The sequence below is a fragment of the Carcharodon carcharias genome, chromosome 3 (genome assembly GCF_017639515.1).
Source record: "Carcharodon carcharias isolate sCarCar2 chromosome 3, sCarCar2.pri, whole genome shotgun sequence".
NCBI lineage: Eukaryota > Metazoa > Chordata > Chondrichthyes > Lamniformes > Lamnidae > Carcharodon > Carcharodon carcharias.
In genome coordinates, this window is record NC_054469.1 from 27353522 (window position 1) to 27374995 (window position 21474).

Here is a 21474-nt window from a genome sequence, read left to right on the forward strand (position 1 = left end):
TAACAGCAAGAAATAGCACAAAAACATTAAAAAGATAAATGGAGATTAATAGTCTCACATTGGGAGGAACACCTACAGCACGAGTGCGCTTGGCCTAAATAGCCAAGTGGTTATGGTACTGGGTTTGTAACCCCAAGATCAAGAGTTCAAATCTCACAATGGCAAACAATGTAAAAAGGCCTAAATGGCCAAGTGGTTATGGTACTGGGTTTGTAACCCCAAGATCAAGAGTTCAAATCTCACAATGGCAAACTATGAAACAATGTAACTTCATCTGAAACAGATGGAAACAGGTTTACTCAAAAAGAGTATCAAGAGTTCAAATCTCACAATGGCAAACTATGAAACAATGTAACTTCATCTGAAACAGATGGAAACAGGTTTGTACTCGAAAGAGTTACAGCATGAGTGCATTCTTTAACTGGTTGCAGGTGTGTTTCATTATATTGGATTGATTAAACTTGCTCAATAGATTCTTTAGTATAGCAAGCATCATATAAAGTTTGTTTCGGGAATATATTGGAAACTAATGAGTTTAAACGTTTGCAGGATGCCTTGCCAAATGGGTAGTACATCATGAACGTACCCGTGTTAAAACTGATCATCATCTCTCAAAATTTACTTTATTAGCTTTGAAAAATGCCTGAGGGGACCTATTAGTTTAAAGCCAAGAAATTCTAGAACATGAAAAGACGTTGAAATTGCACTTGTGTAGCCTGCACGTCGGTAAATGATTGGGTAATACAACGGGCTAGACACTGAAGACGTGGGTCCAAGTCCAACTCAGATAGATACCATAAAAGGCTCTGCACTAGTCTTATCTGAAATTACTTTGGGCGATTTTTACTCTGTTCCTGGCAAGCATGGCTGTAAAGCAGATTGTTGCAGTATTGTAACCTGAATTTCACACGTGTTTAACTGCTGCACTTGATCTGGGATTGCTCAATACCAACATCTGTGTCCAAAATGTGAAGTGTTCCATGCCCAGCAGCACAGAATTAACTAAAAGACAAATTTAAAAGTTCCTGAATATAAATGAATCCTTTAGCAGCACACAGTGGGTTCATGCAACTGGCAATGGGCCCACCCTCAACTCCTTCAAAAACAAGCCAAAAAGAGAAAACTCTAAACAACTTCAAACAAAAAAGCAGCCCTCGGATAGTCCACTACCTGTATCTATTCTTTTTCTTCACCTTATCTGCACATTAATTGTAATAGAGACCTTTTCTCATCCCAGCATTCTAACACATGGCATGCTTAAAAAAATTATTTCACTGGAGTGAAGAAACAAGAAATTCTATTTTTTAAACTAATCATGAGTTTAAAAACAAAAACAAAAACAGAATTACCTGGAAAAACTCAGCAGGTCTGGCAGCATTGGCGGAGAAGAAAAGAGTTGACATTTCGAGTCCTCATGACCCTTCGACAGAACTTGAGTTCGAGTCCAAGAAAGAGTTGAAATATAAGCTGGTTTAAGGTGTGTGTGTGGGGGGGCGGAGAGAGAGAGAGAGAGAGAGAGAGAGAGAGAGGTGGAGTGGGGGTGTGGTTGTAGGGACAAACAAGCAGTGATAGAAGCAGATCATCAAAAGATGTCAACAACAATAATACAAAAGAACACATAGGTGTTTAAGTTAAAGTTGGTGATATTATCTAAACGAATGTGCTAATTAAGAATGGATGGTAGGGCACTCAAGGTATAGCTCTAGTGGGGGTTGGGGGAGCATAAAAGATGTAAAAAATAAATAAATAAATATTTTTTTTTTCTCTTTTTATAATGGAAATAGGTGGGAAAAGGAAAATCTATATAATTTATTGGAAAAAAAAAGGGAGAAACAGAAAGGGGGTGGGGATGGGGGAGGGAGCTCATGACCTAAAGTTGTTGAATTCAATATTCAGTCCGGATGGCTGTAAAGTGCCTAGTCGGAAGATGAGGTGTTGTTCCTCCAGTTTGCGTTGGGCTTCACTGGAACAATGCAGCAAGCCAAGGACAGACATGTGGGCAAGAGAGCAGGGTGGAGTGTTAAAATGGCAAGCGACAGGGAGGTTTGGGTCATTCTTGTGGACAGACCGCAGGTGTTTTGCAAAGCGGTCGCCCAGTTTACGTTTGGTCTCTCCAGTGTAGAGGAGACATTGGAGAGACCAAACGTAAACTGGGCGACCGCTTTGCAGAACACCTGCGGTCTGTCCGCAAGAATGACCCAAACCTCCCTGTCGCTTGCCATTTTAACACTCCACCCTGCTCTCTTGCCCACATGTCTGTCCTTGGCTTGCTGCATTGTTCCAGTGAAGCCCAACGCAAACTGGAGGAACAACACCTCATCTTCCGACTAGGCACTTTACAGCCATCCGGACTGAATATTGAATTCAACAACTTTAGGTCGTGAGCTCCCTCCCCCATCCCCACCCCCTTTCTGTTTCCCCCTTCCTTTTCTTTTTTTTCCAATAAATTATATAGATTTTCCTTTTCCCACCTATTTCCATTATAAAAAGAGAAAAAAAAATTATTTATTTTTTTTAACATCTTTTATGCTCTCCCCACCCCCACTAGAGCTATACCTTGAGTGCCCTACCATCCATTCTTAATTAGCCCATTCGTTTAGATAATATCACCAACTTTAACACCTGTGTGTTCTTTTGTCTTATTGTTGTTGACATCTTTTGATGAACTGCTTCTATCACTGCTTGTCTGTCCCTACAACCACACCCCCACTCCACCTCTCTCTCTCCGCCCCCCCACACACACACCTTAAACCAGCTTATATTTCAACTCTTTCTTGGACTCGAACTCAAGTTCTGTCGAAGGGTCATGAGGACTCGAAACGTCAACTCTTTTCTTCTCCGCCGGTGCTGCCAGACCTGCTGAGTTTTTCCAGGTAATTCTGTTTTTGTTTTTGTTTTGGATTTCCAGCATCCGCAGTTTTTTTGTTTTTATGAGTTTAAAAATATTTGGATAGAAAAATCTCTCGTGTCAATACGAAGAAATGGCACAGGCTGGTGGCAAGTTCTCCAAAATAGCAAAAGACTATTTGGAACATGGAAATTTCATTACATGGAAATTTCTGTGAAGCTTGTTGCCAAGTGAAGATAATAACATGAATCACTAATCAACACTGGGGAGTGGATAGTCTAACAGTGTCCTGTTACTTAAATGCAAATTGAGTTGAGGCTGGAGTCTTCCTAAATTCAAAAAAATTTATGATCTGAAAAATGGATGCTTTGACCACACCCTTTAAAATAACTCAACAACCCAGTCTTCCATTAGCATTAGAATCAGTTTTATCATGCACAAAAGCATTTATAGCGACTTACTAGAAAACACATGTTTGATGACCTTTTCATATCTGACACTTTTATCCTTTGGTTATACTCAGACTACTCTCTTGCTTTGGGGGAAGGAAGGGAAATTGGGGCAATGCAAGGTCGCTCAAGAATGGAATACAACCATGACTGAGGTACAAGGTTGATGCAATAAAAAGTAGGGTAATCTTTTTGAATCCAATGCAGTTCACCAATAGTTCGGTAGTTACTCTAGCCTCCAGAAGAGTTTTGTTGCTGCAATAAAGGCCCATGTTCAATTTAATTACTACACAAAGTGAAATCAATTACAATACTCCAGTTCCAATACTAAGCCTTCAGTAAGTGAAATGTTTTTATACTTTTAATGTGTTAACTTTTAATATGTATTTATATTCTTACCTATAGCAGTTTCTTGAACCGAGCCAACAGTCTTACTGTTATCACAAGATTGAATATTTTCCATTGCAGCCTCCGTTTCTTTACACAATGTACAGATATAGCATTCCTTTAGCGAAATGTCCTCAGTGTTTTCCAAAGATCTGTCACATTCTATGTGAATCCATCTAGAGAGGATACCACAAAGACTGTTGAACGTTTTAATAAATGCAAAATATACAAGTCATGGTTGCAGTGATGAATTTTCAAGTTTCCTGAGACATAGAGTTCATAACAGCCCAGGATTTACTGTTCTGACTTAGCTGAGCCATGTGCACAGGAAGGAATGAGGAGAAAAAAAGTAATTAAAAGGGATATGAAATAGTTCAGTCAAACGAATAAACTGAAAAATTACAAAGAAAATGGAATCAAAATTGACAATAAATTTAGCTTTCCAAATTTTCAGTCAAGCAGGCTTGCATTCAGGCTCAAAAGTCTTGGTTATAAATTCACTGCTCTGTAGCACATTACGATTGAAGGACATACATAATGAGTGCTCAATGCAGCTTTTAATGAAACGGTGGTAAATACTGCACTTCAGTCAAATGATTCACAAAAAAGCCTTAAATAGAATCAGAAGGAGCATTAAGCCAAAGTTGCTTTTGCTCATTTTACTGGAGGACTAACAGCAGCATTGGCACAACCCTGGCAATGTGTCAACTGTGCAATCACTCAACCTGGAACTAATGCTTGCTATAAGTCATTTGTCATAGAGTTATGGGGAGGGATGGAGGGAAAAGAGGTGGAAAGACGACAAGGGACTCTTTTCCAGTGCATCTTTAACATGCATGGATTAAGGTGTCTACTTCTGCCCACTAACAATCTGTTTCCAAGGCTGCATGCTCAACTGACTCTCCACAGTAGGTGATCAATGTCAGTGTAAAGATGGTCAAAAAACAATTAAATGGAGGGAGGGAGTTTGACAATTTCAACACAGTTTATTTTTCTCTTAGGCAAATGACCCTCTAAGAAAGACTGAGAGCAGACAAGCATATAATCTGTTTACATATAAAACACATTTTTTAAATGAGCAGTTCTTGCACGTACCTACTTCTTTTCAAAGTTGTTTAACATTCGAGTGAAATATCTGTTGCCAAATGGAAGAACCAGACTCCATTCAAATGGGATATTAAAAAAAAACTCCAAATTCATACCTGCCATTTCCTGATGCTTGAATGAGCTATACTGAGGCAAAGATAGGATTCAACAACAGCATTCTCATAAATTTCACAGCAACAGCTGAAAGAATTTCCAGCAGCACAATACTCTAGTGAAGAGTTAATGACTAATCCCCAACACTACAGATCGAGGTGCCTGAATCCTATTAGTTCAATGATGAAACCCCATTAAAAGGGTCGTTAGAGGAGTTATCCAAAGAAAAATGAAATATTAATCAAAAGGGCAATAAAAGCACAACGTCTGGCTTTATGTCCAGACAGCAGCTGTTCCCCTTTAATAGCTGAACTGAGGCATTCACATTACAAAAGTGGGTACTTGCATGAATACTGTTCAAATCTTGCATGGAGAAGGCAATTAACGGGCCGAAAATGATGGATGCAAAGAAAGCCCTGATGGCTTTCAAAACAAGGCAAACAAAAGAAAATCAGAAAATTAGAACAGATCCTGCAAGTCGGAAATGGCGAACATCAAATTTTAGCGTTTCACCTGATGCTTTTCTTCAGCCTTGTGCAAAATGAGCTCTTGCCCTTTATACTGGAGTACTTCTTGATACGCACAATATCAGGTGATAGAGTGTTGTCCAGAAGTCAAACAGAAACCGTCAATACTGTGATTAGCTAACTGAATTGACAGGTTACCTGCGTTTGGGCTCTTTGGATAGCAGAAGAATAAATATCATTTGACTTTGTGACTTTGGCTTCAAACTATAAACCTCACTGATACAAAATAAAAGGCAGACAGTAATGAAGTATGAAGTGATTCATTTTGGTAGGAAGAATGCAGAGAGGCTATATAAAATAAGTGTACAGTGCTAAAGGGGGTGTAGGAGCAGAGGGACCTGGGTGTACATGTGCATAAATCATTGAAAGTGGCAGGACAGGCTGAGAGCATGGTTAATAAAGCATATGGCATCCTGGGCTTTATCAATAGAGGCAGAGAGTACAAAAACAAGGAAGTTATTTTAAACCTGTATAAAACACTGATTCAGCCTCAACTGGCATATTATGTACAGTTCTGGCCACCACACTTTAAGAAGGTCATGAAAGCATTTGAGAGAGTGCAGAAGAGATTCACGAGAATGGTTTAAACAAATGAGGAACTTCAGATAAATTTGAACAGAAGGCTGAGAGGAGATTTGACAGGGGTATTCAAAATCATGAGGGGACTGGAGAGGGTAGGTAGGGAGAAACTATTCCTAGTGGTGGAAGGATCAAGAACCAAAGGGCACAGATTTTTTCACACAGTGAGTGATTAGGATCTGTAATGCACTACCTGAGAGTGTGGTGGATGGCTCGTTCAATTGAGACATTCAAGGAGGAATTGGATTATTATCCGAAAAGGAAGAATGAGCAGGGCTATGAAAGAAAGCAGGAGAGTGCCACTAGGTGAATTACTCCTTCAAAGAGCCAGCACAGACACTTCTGTACTATAACCATGAGTAGCAGAAAACCAATGCAACAGATTTCACCAAGACAGGATGTTTAAATTCCACCTCCTTGAATATACAGCAAAACAAAACCACATTAACTTTCCTCATAATACAAAATGTGGGCAGAATCCATTAACTTAAAATGAAAGTCAAATGTTAAGGTTACGGATTCAGAATGGGTTCAGAAAACCTAAAGAACTGTTAAGAAAACAACCAAATAAACATCTCTTCCAGGATAAGAGGCTGCCAGTGCATCTCTAATCCAGATAAACCTTGTGGAACACCCTCCACCAACTTAAGTGGAGAATTGCTAATGCTACATTACCACATTTCTACATTATAACAGTGAATACACTTCAAAAAGCACTTCAATGGCTATAAGTACTTTGGGGAGCCCAGTGATCATGAAAGGTGCTATATAAATGCTCATCTTTCTTTATGCTATCATAGTACAATTTCAAACTCAACAGATGATCAGTAGTTGAGTATGCTAAATATAAACACCTCCAATTTTGAATTATCGACAGGCAGGTAGGTATTTCAAACCTATCCATTTTTAAAGGCCCTAGCTACTTAACAATACTGCGCTCAACTATGTACAGATTGACAAGGTTAGCTGAGTAGGCAATGCTTAAAGCAGCAAGTAATAAATGGATAGTCAAAATGCGAGGGCAAAGGACAGAATGCAAAAATAAAGAATCAAAAGAAAATTACATATGCTAAAGGCAACCCTCAATGATGCTACGGTTATAACATCCAAGTCAGAGAAACCTTCTTACCTCTTGCACATCTGACAATGCAGCATATCCTTCTGGGAGTCTTGGTAGCAGGTCTTGTCACAGAGTGGACAAGGCAGGCTGTGGTCTTGTTGCTGGTAACAGGTAGCACAAAGTGAACAATTGTGATGCCAATGAGTGCTGGTCCGTGCGCCACAGTCAACACACACCCTGCAATTCTGAAGTGGGAAAAAAAGATGCGTGTTGAATTATATCAGATAAATGCAACAAGACAACCAAATAATGTAAGCTAATTAATGATTCAATCTGACAAGGCGGTTTACAAATAATGAAATAAAAACAAGAAAACTGGAAACCTAAAACAAAAACAGTAAATTATGGAAGTACACAAAGCAGTCAGTATCTGTAAACAGAAAAAAAAGTTCTCTTACTTTACAGGTCCTGGCTAATTGGTTATTTTACTTCCAAAATTTTCTGCTATTGCTTAAGGTGACTGATGCAACCTCAGGAATTATCCGACTTCCATGTATTTCCAAAGAATTTTGTTGGACGATGAACTTTTTGATGAATTGCATAGGAATCAAACTATGGCAGCTTGTTAACCAGTGCCATTGACTTCCACATAACAATTTGCAAATTGGCTATCTTGTGAACATTGAAAAGTTCTTGGGACTGATTATATTTGTGAAAACATTGGTAAAATAACTGGTGGATGCAAAGACAGGGAAGTCAGTACTTTGCAGTGGACTATACTGAGGCCAGTATGAGAAACAGTCAGGGATATTGTTAGGAAAGGTTCTATCAGGAGTTGGCATGTGACTTGGGGCCCTTTAGCGGAAGAGAGTCAAGAGGCTGTAATATGAAGTCTGGACAATAACGAAAATGAAGAATGAGCAATCACTGTTCAGTCTGTCCATCACATTCAATCCTTTAGGTTTGTATCTGAGAACTAAGACCATTTTAAAAATCTCATTCCAGCCTGGTGACAAGTTGTATTTATCTACTGAACACTGAGATCAGAATTCCCTATGCTAAGTAGCAATGTACAGCATTCGCTGAGTGGCAGTACATAGCGTTTGAAGCTTTGACATACAAAATGAGAAATTAAATGCAATTTGTTTGTTTTTTGCTTAGGAGGAGGGGGAGAGGTTAATATTGAACTTGCAAATTGATGCTAGAAAGTGACCAGAAACTTATACAAACTTTGAAATCCAATGTCAGCATCAAAAGCTCACAGATTCGAGTCAGAGTAAAGCTCCGGTTCCATTGCATCCAACCTCATAACAGCATCGCCCTCCCCTAAACCCACCCAACAGAAGAAATTTCTACTTTCCAGTTCAGTCATGCTTAGACACTCCCTGAGCCAGACTGCCATTTAGTGCCAAATTATCAAATTACAAGCAATTCTGTGATGTAGACTTGCACCAAAGTCAAATGATTAACTAGTTAAAGTTTTACTTGTACAGCATGCTTCAGATCTATTGTGCTGACAGGAGGCATATTTCAGAGGGCTATATGGGGAACTGCAGGCACAAACTCACATTGCTTCTGGGGACAAGGCTCCCTGGGGTGATGCTGCAGTGATTGACAGGTGCTCCTGTGTTTACAGCATATGCCAAAAACTATTACTGAAGCACTGTACCTGAAAATTGGAGGAAAAAATAACACTGACAGAGACATGAGCAGGAGACACGAAAGGAAGGCCAGTTTCAGACTAAATGTACACCTACAGTTAAAAATCATAAGCACTTCTGAAGAGTTTGACACCCAAAATCAAAACTATAGGATACAAGTTCATTTATTTCATGAGCTAAGCAAATTCTGCATTTCTACACTGTTATGTTCATTTTTAAATATTCAGTCATTTGTGCAACTCTTACAATGATGAAAAGTATTTTTGAAAGTTGGAACTGTTTTTAGTTTTTGTTAGAAAGAAACAAACTTGTAACATTTGCACGCTGGCACTCTTAATAAATTGCACTAATCACACAGAACTGGAGGTGTAGCTGCAAACCAACAATGCCCATGTTGTATTGCCAAACCTAGCTAGATCACTATTAGATGCAATCAAGTGGATACCATTTGCGTGCCCTAAGTGTGCAAGAGCATTGTTGAAGAAATTCATTACTTTGCATAATTTGTAGTATATAAATCACAATAACATAAACAGAAGTGTAGGCATCACCAAGGTTAAATAAAAAAAGAACGAGACAAATTGGAAAGGGCTAACATCAAGTTTGGGTTTTTTAACACCTGAAGCTTGGATGGTGAAAGAAAAAGACTGATTACAGGAGGCAGGTTTTCCACAGCTCTGATGTCAAACAAATAAACTCAAGTAGCAGACAAGATTTTGTTTCTCTAGCATTCCTCTGGTTGAACTCCCTAGATCTACCTGCAATTTATGCAAGATTCCTGTCAACCCATATTCTGCCATGCCTACCAATATCACTATGCTTGCCAACTTTCATTGACTCCATCTTCTAATGCATGAAATTTGTACTTGTAATATGTCAATGGTCTTCTTTACCTTCACAAACCTCTGGCTCCAAATCCCAGCTTGTACCCTCTGATTCTTACATGGTACCAAAATCTCCAGAATTTTCTCCCTAAACTTCTTTGCTTCTCCATCTTTTACTAGTCTCAAAACGGACCTCTTTGACCATGCCCTCAGTTACTTGCCCAACTTCTCTCCAACTTCCTGCTTTGGATGTCCACCTCCCTCCCCCATAATCACCTTGGGACACTTTGTGAAAGGCACTATGTAAGTTGTTATTGTGATTAATAGTGTGACTAGTCTTGACTGCAACACTGTAAAGTTGCTGGAAGGAAAAAAAAACAAATAGTCAACAGAATTTGAAGGAATATAGTGCTCAAGGAAGGTGGGTCTAGAATCATCAGCTGACTCTCAGTCCTGCCTAACAATCATTCCCAGCTGCTTGAGCTGTGGCAAATACTGAACAAGCACATTTAGTGCTGAGAAACAACATTTTAGTTTACAACAGACCCCCAAGGAGCGACGAGCAGGTTTGGTCAGCATGAAAATGCACCAAAGGCAAACATGAGGCAAAAACAAGAAGCTCAAGGTTTGGATTGAGAAACCTGAGTCCCAGGCACTGGCCAGTCACCTCCCAGGTATAGCTCAATTGAATAATTATTTTCCACCAGGTGGTGGGCAATTTTATGGGCAAGTTAAAATATTATTTCCTAATTTTGAAGAGCAATTACATCTTATAGATTTTGGTTTTAGCTGGGCATTCTGAGGTGAGAAAAGTGGCCAGAATATTGAGCATTGTACCAAATTTCCAGATATTTTTCAATAGCTCTCTCTCCCTTAATTAAACTTTGCCAAGTACTTTGGTGAAGAATCTTAAAAAATCTATTCAGTCAGTTGATTTTCTATTGATTCAGACCTCAAGAGTGAAGAATCTCTTTGGGGCTTGAAAGTCAAACAGCTAAAACAAACATCATAAAACGTATGGGATTGTGCGGCTGAGTTTAAGTGCCAGGTGGGAATGCTATGTAATGAGAAGCTGACCTGTCCTGGAGCAGAACCAGGGAAGCCCAGACGATTTTAACAATTGGGCCCAGTTGGTGAGAAGTAGGGTGGAGAATGAGCTTCTGCACTGTTAAGTCTTTATAGAGTGCAGGAGTTCAACAGGGTCCACTATTGACAGAAGCAAGTCCGGGGCATGGGAGACCCAAAGAAGCGCTCCTGCTCCTCTTGGTCTACGAGTAAATAAAAATAATTCATGATTTTGTTTCAGTAGCTTACCTTTTTTGGCCTCTTTGATCCTAGATCTACTTCCTGGCAGCTCTGGCTTGGCTAGGAAAAACCATTTCTGCCAGCTTGGGCCTCAGATTGATATTGTAGTTGAGCTCCGATGAGTCGCTGGAACTCAATCTCTATATTCAAATAAGGGCCTTGCTAGCTACAAGCCGCTCTCCTTGCTTGTGCAGGGATGTAGTTAAAATGGGTAGAAGGCAGTGGGCATGTCTCTGGCTCCATCTTAACTGCTTGCTTTGTGCAAGGCGTGGGGTATTAAAAATCCCCCAATAGGTGCAGATAGATCAGTGGGACAGATAGCCAAGGTGCATAGCTTTGGCTCCAAAATTAAAAATAGCATTCAGGTCGTGGCTGGAAGGGGCCGCAGGCAGGTGTGATGGAGAGAAGGTTCTTTGACATATTATAATCTAAATATATAAAGATTATTTTGATTGCTTTCAGAAACCTCACAAGCATTTATCAATTTTTCTTGGGTCAGATGCAATGTTTACAGTCCAAATGTGATATTAACAGATTAAAATCATCACTCACTTTACACCTCCAGCCATTTGTAGGTATTGACTCCATTGCTGGTTGGAGGCAAAATGTGTGATAGCCTTTGTCACAGATGTCACAAACCAACATTTTGCTGTCATCGCCTGGATGCCTGAAAGGATTAAAAAAAAGATAAACTTAAAGATAGTTTCCTTGAAAAATCAAACAAGCTGTACGATTCCAAAACTTGCAAAGAACCCGAGTCTTCGAACCCTCATGGGTGATAAAGCAGACAAAACAAATCTTGAGTATTACTGAGAAAAGAGACATGTCTGAGCTTTTGGTCTTGCACTCATCAGGGCAATCACAAGAATACCAATATAGGGGGGAAAACAATTTATACAGTATGTGAGGAGAGTGCTGATTGGTTGGCAAGTGGCATTGCCATGGAGAATGCACCACTGATGGTGACTGACAGTTAACAGTCAAGCCCTGTCTGAAATTTAAACCAGGCGGCTTGACCCTGATTGGTCAAGGAATTGCCCTGACGAATGAGTCAGCGAATGGCTGTCACTTATTTTGTTTAGCTGAAACAGGCGCCATGTATGCACATGTTCTTTTAGTCTGCAAAGAACAGGGCCCTGTGTATTAATATATGTAGCATCCAATACACATAAATGAGCCACATTGCGAGCCATGACTGATATCTTAAATAGGTTGTCAGCGTAATTTTTAGCACATTGAGGGTTTAACAAATATTGCCCAATCTCAAAATCACATCTAACGTTGGACAGTGTTTTGAGTTTTGCAAGCAAGGGCTGGTTCGGTATGGTCTGTATCCTACCGATTGCGAACAATGGCTGGGACATGCTGTTTGATATGATCCACCAGCCTATGGTTTGTATGGCCTACATACCTGGTGTCACACTGGCACTGAAATTCATATACCATGTAAGCCATTTGTGTGATAGGCAAAACATCTTTTTTGCGTTGACGGCAGCATCCTGTTAATGGCGAATTCCACTTGTGGGCGACCGCATAGTAGCAGTGCGAAACAGTTAGCTTCACCTGTTGCTCAACTTTTTGAGATACCTTGCCCTTCCATGGTAATCTGAGATAGACTGGGCACTTTTCAGGGCCGAAAGTGACAGCCTTAGGCCCGTTTCTGAGTTTGCGTGATATACAGCGCAAGATGATCTGATCAGCGTAGCCATTATCCCACAGGATGCCTTTGGTGTGCCTTATTTCATCATCAAACTTGCAAGGTGAGCAAATTTGCAAAGGCCATACAGGACTTGCAGATCAATAGCAATGCTGTGTCCATGTGCTCATTTGACATTGCTAGCTTATTCAACAGTGTTCCACTTAAGAAAGCCATAGATATTTATGCTGTAGCACTAATCATGGTGATCTAGACATGCCACCATTGTGTGAATTAGGATTCATTGAACTTATGAACTCAGCAACTTGTGCAGTTGAGTTCAGTTTTTAATGACACCTTGTATGCCCAAATAGACGGTGCTACCATAGGTACCCTTCTAGGCCCAGCTCGAGCAAACATCTTTGTTGGGTTCCATGAGAAATGTGTCTTCAGTGAAATGACACCTAACCTCCTACCCCTTGCATATTTCCAATATGTGGATGACATGTTGGCTATAATTAAAATTGCAGCTGCATGTAACTATTTTTTTACATGTCTTAATGGGCTCCATCCTGTGCTCAAATTCACCTATGAAATAGAGCAGCCAAATTAACTCACTTTCTTTGATATACTAGTTGAGAAATCTGCCAGGGGATACTCTACCATAGTCTACCGCAACACCACTTGCCAACCAATCAGCACCCTCTTCACATAGAGTTTTCCCCCTTATATTGGTATTCTTCCGAGTGTCCTGATGAGCGCAAGACGAAAAGCTTAGACATGTCTCTTTTTTTCAGCAATAAACAAATCTTGTGTTGAATAGTTATTTCAGAGCACTACCATTGACAACAGCAGCGGTTCAGCTGACAGACTAAAAGATAAACAAGGATCAAAAACTTTTCGAACAAGAGGTGGAATTTTCTGTGCCCTCTAGAGTTGGGCATAATTGGTGGCGTTAGCAGACAATATGGCATGATCGGTTTTATGACAGCAGGAAACCAAGTTAGCGATCGTCCACTCAGCTTTCCCACATCATACGTCGGGAACCTCATTATAATACATCTGCATCTAATTATCAGGCCAGCCCTCCAGAACTGACCCCCCCACCCCCAGGTTGTACATCCACGTCGGCGGGAAAGCAGGCCAATGTGTTTCCCAACAGCACATAAAGGCATGCACTTGGCGGCCTGCACTCTCAGGAATGCTTGGAGGTGAGTACACAGTAACGTTGTGCAGCGCTCGCCAGGGTCGCCTGCTGGACTTCAAGCTTCAGGGGCACTGGGGTTAAGGGCAGCCCTAACATTGAATATAGCGCACAAGCATTTGGGGTGGGGAGGAGGGTGGGCCAGTTAAGTGGCCACGCATAAAGTGACCATTTCTTTGCAACTGAGACAGTTCAAGCACAGCCACATTGATGCAATTGGGGTCAGGCTCCTAGCTTATCTGCCCACTCAAGCAGAGGCATCAAAGAGCCACCAAGTGCTCCAGAGCTTTCCCCTGGTCCTTGCAGTGTCAGCTAACGAAAACAGTTTTTCTTTGTTCATCTTATCTAACCTTGTCATAATCATATACACCTCCATCAAAGCTGCCCTCCGTGTCCGTTCCCCATGGAAAATAACCCAAGCCTCTCCAACCTAATCTTTTAGCTAAAATTCCTCATCCTTGGAACCATTGTGGTAAATCTCCTCTGCACTCTCCCAAAGGACCCTCACATTATTCCTTAAGTGTGATGACCAGAACACACGCTTCAAATGAAACAGGTGAAGTATCAACATGTTCCATAGTACAAAATGAAATAAGGCAATGAATAACTGATTTATGACAAATATGGTACAAGTCTTTATATCTGAGAAATATAAATTTTTCCCTGAAAATGCAAGATGCATTCTTAATTGCAAAAAGGTATCATCCTTAGATTCATGCCATTTTTAACATACTTTGAGATTTAGTACTAATGGACAATTCTAAAAGGCAATTTGAAGTTTAGAAACCTACAAAGTTGTGGTTTTCACCAAAACTCTATGAATGTTCCGTCAGTAAAAACAAAATTCTGCGCTTATGTTTTTATTTTGAGCAATGTTTCAAATTATGACCAAGGTAAATGAGGGCAAACAGCCCTGCATCCATAATTTCTGCAGGTCAGTACTTATTGGCGGCATAATGCAGAAGTGACAGATGAGAAACTCTGCAACTACAGATAACAAAAAAAAAAACATATATTCCTAATAAAACCTTTTGACGGCTATTGGCACAATTCCCTACAGTATGGAATTTGTGTTTCTATGAATATCGAAGCTTGGAAATTGCTGAATGAATACAGGAGGACGAACATTAATATTAAGCTACATATTTGTCTTTGTACAGAGTTAAAAGAAACAATCCTTTAACTAAAATATTATAAAACAAGGGCCTTAGTAAAATAATTTTTCTTCAACTTTACATAAGGATTTTTTTTTACATTTTACCATATTTACATTTTATTTACAACTTAGAATGAACTGCTTCCCTTGCCCCACTTTTTATCTCAATTCACGCAATTACATCATTTATGATGTGATCCATTTACACAAATCTTGGTATAAAAAAAGCTTTGCTATCTTAAACCTTAAATACTTGCACTCACGTTAAAAAAGGAAGCATTTAACATGGAATTTACCTGCAGGTCTGGCAGATTTTGCATTCTGGGCACTGCCAACCAGCCCGTTTCAAAGGGGTCACAACTATGTCTAGGCATGCTCCATGGTAATGCTGTCCACAACTAGTGCAGAAAAGTTGGTCTAAAAGTTCTCCAGGGCTGTCACAAACAGCACAATTTGCTTCTTCTTTAGCTGAAGAATAAAATATTATCAAAAAATATTTGAGTGCAATTTGAGTGATTACCTGTTGCGCTCAAATAAAGAATAAGGATGCATTCAAGTCCTTGTGTCTGAAGGTTTTTTAATAAATTAGCCAACTACAGAACTCAACATTTGACAACTTCTCATTTCTCAACACATGAAAACAGAAAGTAACAAATGGCCTATCTCTCAACTTCAGCTGGACAATTTTTGTTGGTTCACAGGTCAGCTTCAGGCAACGTATTATGCAGTAGTGAACATCAACCAAGAAAAATCTAGTACCAGTCTCCTGGTGGTTCTGCACTTACAAAGAGTCATACAGAAAAGGGAGATCCTGGATTTAATATTTGGCCTGTTCTTAATTAACTGATGTGGTGTGCACTGAGGTGTTACGATTGACTTCAGTCTTGGGGATTTTGGAAGGAGGAAACAAAAATCAGACTGGATTTCCATTCCTGTTCCCTTTGCATCTTGGAACGAGTAGACTGGATGTTTTGGTTGGGTGAGGATATGATGGGTCCCTGCTGGGATGTCACTAGTGGTTAATAAGACACTGCTTTTATTATCTAGATGCACACATGAAGTATGGTTACACTTGTGAGGCTCCAAAGGGCTGTCAACATTTGTAGAATATTAATATAGCATGTCACCATCTTTGGAGAAAAGGGTAAGTTTAACATGAAATATATAGTCCAACTAAGACTACTTAGCCTGTGGCTTCCAATGTGTTGAACAAAGAACAGGATCAATGGTAGCTACAAAAAAAATCCAGAGAAGAAATTAATTGGCTGTCTGGGAGAAGGTAGGGGAATAAAGGGGAAAAATAAAGTAGCCAATTAATTAGGTAACAAAAAGGCACTATGGTGGAGCAAAAGTCGAAGTCCAGATTTGGCCATTAGACCAAGGTTCTTCAAAGTTGCACTGCAATTCACATCAGACTGAAAAGTGTCAACACAATTGCACTCCAGATAAATAGTAAATTAAGTGTAGTCAGCTGTGGCCAAGTACTGGCATACAAAATTGTCCAATTTCAAAAGGCCTAGAGAAGGAAATTGTGACCCAACACCCACAACCCCCATCCACCCCACCAACTCTCCCAATTCCTCCAAGTTTACAATATAATTCATTAAAAGCAATTCTAGATTTGTTTCTAAAAACAACCAATCCATCTTGTCGAAACCTGCAGCGAGCTTTCATTACATATATAAGAGTTAGGTTGGATTTAGATCTTAAAAGTTGCACATGTTTCAACGGTTCTGGAACATAAACCAGAATTTGGACAGTATCTATGTGGAGCAGGTATTGGAATGCGTTGCACTCACATCGTTCCGGAGCCTGGTCGATGTGTTCTGGACAGAGGAGAGTGAGTGTCTTGATATCCTGAAATGTACCAGCTCCAGCTGCACATGGATAGTGGTACAGCTGATTGCATTTCACTTCTGAGCATTTGATGGTGGCTCCAAGGTGCTTACAGTATGCACAATGCTGAAATAAAATAAACATCAGGTGAGGATTTTTAAATAAAAAAGTCCATTTAAATACTGGAACTTATAACTTGCAATAATTACAGGATAGTCATTCAGCGTACGAATGGTACGTGTCCACGCACAGCCACAACAATTTTGCTTCAAGATTGGCATTTCCTAAGCAATGACAGCTGCAGAATCACCAATGAAAAATATTTCAACAAAATGGATCATCTCTACAGATATGTTTGAAAATCTGATATTTTTAAACGCCAACAATCGATGTTCAGTTCAAGTGCTCAATAAAAAATTGAGTACTAACAAACAAACCATGCACAAAAGTGATATCTGACAACAAATGCAAGCAGTTTGTTTTTGCCTTTAACTGTGATAACCACTTCCAATAAACTTGTTGATAATCTCATGACACAGGAATCATAGAGACAGCGAAGATTTCAGGGTCTGTATAATTAATTCCTTATGTAAGTGATTTAAATTTTTTTAAGAATAAATGCAGATATAGGTGAAGTAAATTATCTGGATTTCTGGCAGTTCCTGAGCCAGACCCTTAAAGTAAAACTAAGAACATATGTTTTATGTGAAACCTTTACTCAAATCAATTGGAAAAATAAACGCAAGTGTCATTATGACTTTAACAAAGACAATTTGACATCACTTTTACAAAAAAAAATTGATTCTGTAACTAATTACACACAATCTCTCAGTATAAACAAGTGAAATCAAGTGGTGTAATCACTCCTTCGTTCACAAACATAAATTAAGTATCACTAATATTCGTAAATGTACTTTTAAAACTGTGTCCCCTTCTTCCACTCTTACATCTATTTAGATTGATTTTCCACATTTACTTTCCATATCACTTATTTTCCTTGATTGTGGAATATAATTGACACTGAGCAGGGGGGAAAAGGAAGGTAAATTATAAGGCAGCAGAAAAGTCCCGAGTAGGCTTTTAAAGGCAGGGAAGGTGATACTTAAGGTGAAGGGACTTGGGAGGTAGTTTTAGAGGACAGAGGTATGACGGATAGAAGAGCAGTCTCTGAAGACAGAGTGAATGGGAGAAAAAAGGAAAAAAGCCAGTGTCAAAGGAACGTAAGGTGTTAGCCGCAGCATTGAGTTCAAAGAAGCCACGAAGGAGAACTGGCAAGATCATTTAATTATCTGTACCTATTAAACAGCTGTCAACACTAATCCTATCTGACCAATTCCTTGATGTTTCTGAGGAAAAACACAACCAAATTGACTGTGGTAAAATGTTACAACATTACTTAGCTTTTCAAATGGCATTTTATAAAGTTCCAAATGAAAGATGATTAATTTAGCTTAACGAAGTGAAGATTTCAGTAAATCAGGGCAAAACTTTAGATATTAGTACAAAATTGGCTGATGTTAGCGAACAATTGTCATTGGTTACAGGGATAATGACAACACTGTGATTCAGAGAATCTGAAACATGGCTCTGCAAGGCTAGGAACTGTGGTGTTTTTCCAATGCAAGAACATTTCAAACAATTTCCAACTAGGTTTTTTTTATATATTAGCTGCATGGTGGGACTAGCTTCTACTGACCATCTACGTCAATGAGAAAAGCTACAAAAAAAAAGGAACAAGCCACACAGTGTTAGATTCAATTTTATTCAAGCTGATTGCAACTGGGGACACCAATTCTAGGCAACTGGAAAAGAGGGGAAAACAGAGTATGGGCGAGTGTGTAGTAGTAATGTAATGAATGATAAGTGATTGAATGGAATGTTCTGAGCCTCCGTAATTAGAAAAAGTTAATGGAGTCTGCCGGATAAACTCATGTGATGTTCAACGAGGACCATAAAAAAAAACTGCTCAATGTACAATAGTTTAACAAACAGGTTACTTGTTTTGAAAATATATGGAATTGGCATTATGCATTGTGTCCAGCAATGTCATTTCTCAATAACCAATCTTTCTTGCTGACCCCATCCTGCCAAAATCAGTTTTATATAGTGGTTCACATATGGCAACAGTAGTTATCTTAAGTCAGCCAGTGTTGCACGATGCCATACAAAGTATTTGCGTGAAATATTCTGTAAATTTGGGTGCTCTTTCTGGCACAGCACCATCTGTTTATAAATTCTGCTCCCAATTTGTATAAATCTTTCCCTTTTTCCTTCATATTCTATTCTCACCATTCACATCCCACACTACTTCTTGCCTCATTCACTCTCAATGCTGTAGTCTTATACTTGATTATTATTTCCTTATGCCTCACTCTTCCCTCTCCTGCATTATCTTACCACCTTATCTGACATTCTTTTCTTTACTCCTCCAGGTCAAAATAGATGTGCAATTTAGCATCATCATCACTGGCAAGACTGAGAATTTAAATCAATGTTCTTGGACTAAAGCAGAACAAAGGATGTGGAAGTATTAAGAGGAGTAAACTAATGGGTGTGCACTATATGTGAGGAGAGCTCAGGGAGGCTGACATTAAGATGCACAGGGGATAACCCCACCCCCCACCCGCCCCGTGTTTATTAAATCATATCATGTACATTTTAATTTGAAACAGTTCAAAAGGTTCAACCAAAAATACATCCCATTGTAAAACAAAAACTGAGCAAGAAAGATCCATCTGTGGATTACTAAACAAGTTAAGGTGAGCATTAGATTTAAAGAAGAGTGTTATGATGCTGTAAAGAACAGTAGTAAGTCTGAGGATTAGGAGTGTCTTGGATAGCAGCAAATGGCCACCAAAAAGTTGATAAAAAGGAAAAAATAGAATGAGATTAAACTTGCTAGGAATATAAAAATAGACTGCAAGAACTCATACAAGCATACATAAAAAGGGAATAGCTAAAGTAAATGTTGGTCCCTTAAAAGCAGAGACATGAGAAATTATCATGGGAATGAGGAAACTGTACAGGCTTTGAACAACCAACAGTAGAAGACACAACTTACATGTCAGAAACAGAGGATAACCTAAGGGCTAAAAAGAATGAGGAAATTAAAATAATTACTGCCAGCAGAAAAAAAGTATGAGAGAAATTTAAGGGATTAAAATCCAACAAATCCCTAAGACCCGATAGTTTACATCCTAGGGTTCTAAGAGAGACAGCTGCAGCAACAGTGGATGCGATGGTTATGATTTTCCAAAACGCCCTAGCTTCTGGAATGGTGCTAGCAGATTGGAGTTAGCAAATGTGACACTGCTATTCAAGAAAGGAGGAGAGAAAACATGGAACCACAGAATCACAGTGCAGAAGAGGCCCTTTGGCCCATCAAGTCTGCACTGACACGTGAGAAACACCTTGACCTACCTACCTAATCCCACTTACCAGCACTTGGCCCATAGCCTTGAAAGTTATGACATGCCAAGTGCTCATCCAGGTACTTTTTAAAGGATGTGAGGCAACCCGCCTCCACCACCCTCCCAGGCAGTGCATTCCAGACCGTCACCACCCTCTGGGTAAAAAAGATTTTCCTCACATCTCCCCTAAACATCCTGCCCTTCACAGTTGACAGGAAAGTGTTGGAATCTATTAAGGAAATCTTAACAATGCATTTAGAAAATCATAGTATGATCAGACAAGTTTTTTTTTATTCATTCATGGCATGTGGGTTTCACTGGCTGGGCCAGCATTTATTGCCCATCTCTAGTTGCCGTTGAGAAGGTGGTGGTGAGCTGCCTTCTTGAACCGCTGCAGTCCATGCGGTGTTGGTACACCCACTGTGCTGTTAGGGAGGGAGTTCCAGGATTTTGAACCAGTGACAGTGAAGGAACGGCAATGTATTTCCAAGTCAGGATGGTGAGTGACTTGGAGGGGAAGTTCTAGGTGGTGGTGCTCCCATCTATCTGCTGCCCTTGTCCTTCTAAATGATAGTGATCATGGATTTGGAAGGTATTGTCGAAGGAGCCTTGGTGAATTCCTGCAGTGCATCTTGTAGATGGTACACACTGCTGCTACTGTGCGTCGGTGGTGGAGGGAGTGAATGTTTGTGGATGTGGTGCCAATCAAGCAGGCTGCTTTGTCCTGGACGGTGTCAAGTTTCTTGAGTGTTGTAGGAGCTGCATTTATCCAGGCAAGTGGGGATAATTCTGTCACATTCCTGGCTTGTGCCTTGTAGATGGTGGACAGGCTTTAGGGAGTCAGGAGGTGGGTTACGCATCACGCTATGCCTAGCCTCTGACCTGCTCTTGTAACCACAGTATTTATATGGCTACTCCAGTTCAGTTTCTGGTCAATGGTAACCCCCAGGATATTGATAGTGGGGTATTCAGTGAAAGTAATACAATTGAACATCAAGGGGCGATGGTTAGATTCTCCCTTGTTGGAGATGGTCATTGCCTGGCACTTAAGTGGTGCGAGTGTTACTTGCCACTTGTCAGCCCAAGCCTGGATATTGTCCAGGTCTTGCTGAATTTGGACATAGACTGCTTCAGAATCTGAGGAGTCAAGAATGCGGAACATTGTGCAATCATCAGCGAACATCCCCACTTCTGACCTTCTGATGGAAACAAGGTCCTTGATGAAGCAGCTGAAGATGGTTGGGCCAAGGACACTACCCTGAGGAACTCCTGCGGTGATGTCCTGGAGCTGAGGTGACCGACATCCAACAACCACAACCAACTTCCTTTATGCTAGGTATGACTCCAACCAGCAGAGAGTTTTCTCCCTGATTCCCATTGACTCCAGTTTTG

The 21474-nt window shown here is 40.0% G+C and overlaps 1 protein-coding gene across 10 annotated transcripts in view; it reads right to left on the reverse strand.

Moving 5' to 3' along the window:
• Positions 1-21474, reverse strand: part of kmt2ca (lysine (K)-specific methyltransferase 2Ca) — a 471931-nt gene that overhangs the window by 203754 nt on the left and 246703 nt on the right. For all 10 annotated transcript variants that reach the window (XR_005942627.1, XR_005942628.1, XM_041184363.1 and 7 more), the window contains exons 8-12: positions 16636-16798; positions 15133-15304; positions 11393-11507; positions 7120-7295; positions 3697-3860 (exon numbers count right to left, since the gene is read on the reverse strand). Coding sequence is in view for 8 of the 10 variants with exons in the window: in XM_041184363.1 (XP_041040297.1) it covers positions 3697-3860; positions 7120-7295; positions 11393-11507; positions 15133-15304; positions 16636-16798 (790 nt within the window). In the remaining 2 variants the exon portion in view is untranslated. The remainder of the gene's footprint in view (positions 1-3696; positions 3861-7119; positions 7296-11392; positions 11508-15132; positions 15305-16635; positions 16799-21474) is intronic.